This window comes from Hyposmocoma kahamanoa, unplaced genomic scaffold, assembly GCF_003589595.1.
Source record: "Hyposmocoma kahamanoa isolate Upper Pololo Valley unplaced genomic scaffold, ASM358959v1 88, whole genome shotgun sequence".
Lineage (NCBI taxonomy): Eukaryota > Metazoa > Arthropoda > Insecta > Lepidoptera > Cosmopterigidae > Hyposmocoma > Hyposmocoma kahamanoa.
Genome location: NW_020654466.1, coordinates 14,529,254 through 14,534,782, shown reverse-complemented (window position 1 = coordinate 14,534,782; position 5,529 = coordinate 14,529,254). Strand labels below are relative to the sequence as shown.

Genomic DNA, 5,529 nt, shown 5'->3' with positions numbered 1-5,529 from the left:
GCAGTATCAGAAGGGTATAAAGCCAATCTTCAGTTATTTTCTTACGTATATGTGATTTTCCCCATCACAGTAAAAATATTTCCATTACCCAACATTTTTAACACATTTTAAAACTATAAAGTTTTTTTGTAAAATACTGAAAATTTGTAAATAATTTTAAAGAGGCAATATGAAATAATATACATATTTTTAAACATGTACAATAATAAATGCAACTTTGTTATATATTGTAACTTAAAGCAAAGCTGTAAAATTATTTGTTCCTGTAATATGAATGTAATAAATTTATTGAAAAATATTGTTTTTAAACTTCAATTCTCAAAAACAACATTTTGCCAATAACTTTGTATACTATTGGTATAACACTTATTTGATACCACACCTTAGTTTTAGAAAGTAAAGAAAAAATGAATATCATCTTATTAATTGTGATGCCATTAGAAGAAAAATGAATAACCTATTATATGATAAAGTTATAAAAAAATACTGCATTGATTAATAGTATTAAAATCGCATACAACAGCACGTAGCATAAAAGATTTTTTTTCATAGAAAATAGCATAAGAGATAGAATACAAAAATATAAGGAATTATTCCATTTCCATATGCTATAACCATTGACCTACCATAGGTCAATGGCTATAATGCAAGCACATACTAAATTTTATTTACTAATGGTATATATTATCAAACTAATTAGATAGCTTTATTATTCACCTAAATCATTAATTTAATAATAATTTTACCTCAAACATGTTTGAAAGGCTGGCATGTATTTATCCCCAATTAGATCTACTGCGCAATGCATGCATAACATTTGGTATTTTTTTACATCTTAATGTTTACAACAAAAATATTAACAACATAGTTGTTACAATGTGTACTATTCAAGTACCTACAACTTTTTCTTCTATAAATTTAATACCACTTTCACCATTACATATGTCTAATAGAAGTATTAATATTAATTTACAAAATCATATATTTTAATTCAATACAATATAATATTGTAACATTCTTCCAGAACATGATCCTTCACTTAGCACCTTAACTGTTACACTCAACTGCATCATTATTACATTATATCACATTAGATTGCACATCCAGAACCCATTACAATCTACCTAGAAGTCGCAAAAATGTAGTTCTTGAAAACTTCTTTGTTTCCTGTGTTTCCCACACCACTATCCTCCAGTCCCATTAAAATATTGAGCATGCTTTGTATAGGGTGCTGCAATGTGGTATGGTGGGGGCTGACCACGGTCATAAACTGGCTCTGCTACACTTCTAGGACTGTTCTGATGGCTAGTCACACTTGGTGGATTTGAAGAAGCTGGCATAGTGTCATATAAATCGTACATCTCCTGACTAGTAGGAGAATGCACGTGACTATAGCTGCCGTCATCTGATATCAAAGGAGTATTTGTCATGCGGTATGGATTAGTGGCGTTAGTATGTCCTGTAGGAGAATAAAGATCTGGAGACTGTGAAGAGATATAGGTTGGACTCTGAACTGCAATACCATAAATATTGGCATTTGGAGAGTGTGTCTGCTGAGTGGGGGGAGGATAATGATGACCGTCATTACCAGGACCTGAATAGATATTGTTATAATTGCTTAAATTTGGCATTGTGGTGGAACTAACAACCTGGCTGACTGTATGCAACCTAGGGCTTGGTAATTCACGACTCTTGTGGGGTTGATAAGTATATGTAGGAAAATTGCGTTGTGCATACAATTTTTCTTTAGCTCTGGCATATTGTTCACTGTCATAAGCAGATTCATGGTAATTTCCTTCAGATAGACGACTTGAGAATACTTGATCATTCCTAGGATACATAGGTTCAAATGGAGGCATGTTGTCCATCATTGGTCTTGAGTGATACTGGTTCCCTTCAAATTGAGGTTTCAGTATACTCTCATTGTTAGCGTACTTATCTTGTGAGCTGAGACTTAATCTTTGGAGTCGATTGCGAGTTTCATCTAGACTGCTTCTAAAACCGCCTTCATTAGGATTTTGATAGTTTCTGTGAGAACTGTAGATGTTTTGTCCAACTGGAGCACTATTTCTATCTACATCTTGCCTGTAGGTATAAGTTTCATTTTGTTTATTTACATAATTTCTTTGTGACCCATGATAAAGCTCTTCACCATCGTTTTTAAAATCAGTGTTATTGTCTCCACTATTTTCAGGATATAATGCGTGGTCAACGCTTTTATAAGTATTGTCTGGTTCATATGTGAGATCTGAAGGTTTTTCATAAGAGTTTTCAGTCGGAAGATTGTCATAAACAGATATCTTCATAGGATCAGCATTGTTCTCATCTGGATTATCTATTCCATCATTTTCCACTTCTTTTTTGTTATCAGAGGCAAATCGTTGCTGCAAAGTAGGAGTTATTTTTGCTGCTTTGATATGTACAGCATTTTGCATTGGAGGTGTTACATCTTGTGCACCATCTTTATGGATATTTCTGGCATGTTTAGCCAAAGCTCTTAATTCTTTTGGATATGGAGTAGGAGCTCTTCTCAGTTGCCCTGGCTTCTCAGGTACTTTAGGAGTAGCTTTCATGTCTACAAAACTAATATGGCGAGCAGTAGGTTGTGTCTCATTATTCTCTTGTTTTTCCTCTGATTTTATTTCAATAGGACTTAAAGGCACTTGGGGAAATAGGAAACAAGTGAGGACCTGCTCATATGTGTGTGGGTCTACTTCAGAATGCATAGGCACTAAAGGCTTGCTTTGGTTTTCTGATAGCCAGATAGCTACCAAATTTTCACAATTTAACAAAGACTGAGGAAGACAACTTAGAGAGTTCCTCACTAGATTTAATACTCTCAATGAGGACAAATGACCAACCTCTGGAGGAATCTTTGACAACTTATTTCCTCTCAGGGACAATACAGATAGTTTAGAACAGCTGCCTATTTCAGGAGGAACTAATCTTAACATATTGTCATCTATGTTGAGGTACTGTAATTTCCTGAGCAGACCAATAGATGAAGGCATTTTGTCAATATAATTGCACATAAGCATTAGCTCTTCAAGATTTGCCAGTTGCCCTATACTGTCTGGTATAGAGTACAATCTGTTGTTATCCAGTTTCAATGCAGTCAAATTACTAAGCTGTCCAATAGAATCTGGAAGCTGCGTCAAACTGTTCACTGACAAACTCAGTTCTTGTAATTGCGAACAGTAACCAATCTCAGGAGATAAATCTTCAATCATGTTATTGCTTGCCTCCAAGTGTATTAAATTTTCTAAAGGCTTTATAAATGCTGGTATATTAGTAAAACTGTTGTTGTCAATCCAAAGTTCTCTCAATTTGGTAAATCGTCCAATGACCTCAGGAAACTCTTGGAATTCATTTTGTCCTATATCAAGTCTCAGAAGTTCTGTTGAACGAGACAGTGACTTTGGTAAAATCATCAAGTAATTGTCTCTCAACTCTAGAATGCGTAAATGGGCAAGTCGTCCAAAGTTTCCAGGCAGATATTCAAGATAAGTATCATTCAGATAAAGATCTTGTAAAGCAATAAGATTTGTGATAGCATCCGGAAGTTTTTCTAATGGATTTGCACTGAGATCTAAAAACATGAGGTATTTCAAAGATTTCATAGTATCAGGTATGGAGGCGAGGGAGTTCCTACTAATGTTGAAATGTTGTAGGTGTACCAGTGAAGACACTGCCGGTGGTATGGTTTGCAACTCATTGTCGCTGAGGTCCAGATACTTTAAGCCATGGCACATGAAAAGCTGCCGCGGCAGCTCTTGTATCCGATTGCTCTGGCAGAGTAACGTCTCGAGCGTCCTTTCGTATACAAACACTTCCGTGGGCACATCCGTCAGCGACTGGTGCGAGTAGTCCAGCTCCACGACGTCCTCGACGCCGGGCCTCACGCAACATAGAAAGTCGAAAGGCATTTTTTCCAAAGACACTTGTACTCGGAAAGTTAGATAATTTTTTTAAAAGCAATACTAACGCACTGAGCATCCTTTACAGCGATATACATAATCGCTGATTTCTTATTAATAATTTCCACTACCACTACATTTCATGTGCAATACTAAATGCACTATATTGAAAACAATAAACTAAATAATTGCAAAATTATTCCGAATGAATCACTGGAATTTGTGACTGCCTGGCCTTCCCCTCCCGATCCGTCAAATGACATTTATCGAGTCCCTATATTGCCCAACACAGCAATGTACGTCACAGTAATGCTCGACCCGAGAATGTCCACCCCAGGAATCCGCGACACAAGAATCCGATGCATACGGCCTCTGATTGGCTGCGTGATCTGTACTCCTATTGGTGGAATCTGTCTGACAGTTCACGAAAAGAAATGGGTCGTGTTCACAATGAAGCTCAAATTGAGCTCAAATTAAACGTCAAACGTCAAAAATTATAACCTTTGCGATAATAAATGTTATCAAATTTTTCGATATTTTCAAACTTTTTAGTAAAAGAAATGTCCGACAACTTCAAGTGGAAATTGACTGTTTTGGTGCGTTGACTGTGGAAGGTAAATCCGTCATAAGAAGAGGCCAAGAATCGAAGAAACTTCCTGAATCAATGATTTTCTACACCAAACAATACTACAAGACCCTTTCGATTAGACTAGCTTTTGAGCAAACGAGAATATAATAATTTCATTTTCTCAGAACTTCAGAAGTGGAGAATGTAAGTTACTAAGTATACAAATAGTTTGTTATTCGTCATTGTCATCATCAGTCTATTACTGTGTAGTGTCCCACTGTTGATGCAATTGCCTCCCTCAGACATGGAAGCTTGGTCTTTAATACTTCGCGTAGACCCATTGCGGGTTGATGGATTTTACATGCCTTTAATATCCTCGTGATGTTTTCTGATACCATCAGAGTAATTCATTGTAAACTCTGATGTCTGTTGTAAAGGTTACCAGAAAATTCATTTTTATGTGCCTAGACCGAAGTAGAGATTTCTCTAATTAGAGTTGTAATACATTCATTATATACAACATAACTTTAGAATGAGAACTTAACTTGATATTGCAACTAAAGAATGAGTAGGTACTAATGTTTTTTGAAATGTTTCAGGTGTTTCTTCTGCCGCTGCGTCTAGATGACCACCACAATTAACTGCATCATCTCAGCTTAATGTGGCTGTGCTAACCATCACCGCCTTTACATTGGTTTTTGTTATAGTGCACTAACTAGATGCTGCAGGCATACAATAATTGCCAAAGTCCGGAGAGTCAGGCCACAACACCTATATTCTACTAAGGTTGATATCTATCTTATTTTTGTGTTTACTAGGCAATCATGATCGCAGAATTGTTTAGTAGTCAAGTGAGAATAGTGTAGTGAGAGTACCCACAAAATTTTTCAATCTCTTTAGAAATTGCGTAATATATTTAAACTATGATAATTTGGAACAAAATTATTTATGTCCCATTACTGGTACTATGCAATATTATATTTATATTGTGCCTGGTAATGAGGTAATAAGGTAATGATGAATAATAAACAGCCAATTATACAA

At 35.7% G+C, this 5,529-nt stretch overlaps 1 protein-coding gene across 2 annotated transcripts; it reads right to left on the bottom strand.

Moving 5' to 3' along the window:
• Positions 1-769: 769 nt before the first annotated feature.
• On the bottom strand, positions 770-4,149 carry LOC113235719 (protein lap1). 2 transcript variants are annotated; one of them, XM_026471587.1, is made up of 2 exons: positions 2,430-4,149; positions 770-2,318 (listed from the first exon to the last, which is right to left on the bottom strand). In XM_026471587.1, the coding sequence occupies exons 1-2, from the start codon at positions 3,924-3,926 to the stop codon at positions 1,185-1,187; spliced, it is 2,631 nt and encodes an 876-aa protein (XP_026327372.1). In that variant the 5' UTR covers positions 3,927-4,149; the 3' UTR covers positions 770-1,184. The 2 variants fall into 2 exon arrangements, with proteins under 2 accessions (XP_026327372.1, XP_026327371.1); XM_026471586.1 differs by having other exon boundaries at positions 770-4,149.
• Between the last annotated feature and the right edge of the window lie 1,380 nt (positions 4,150-5,529).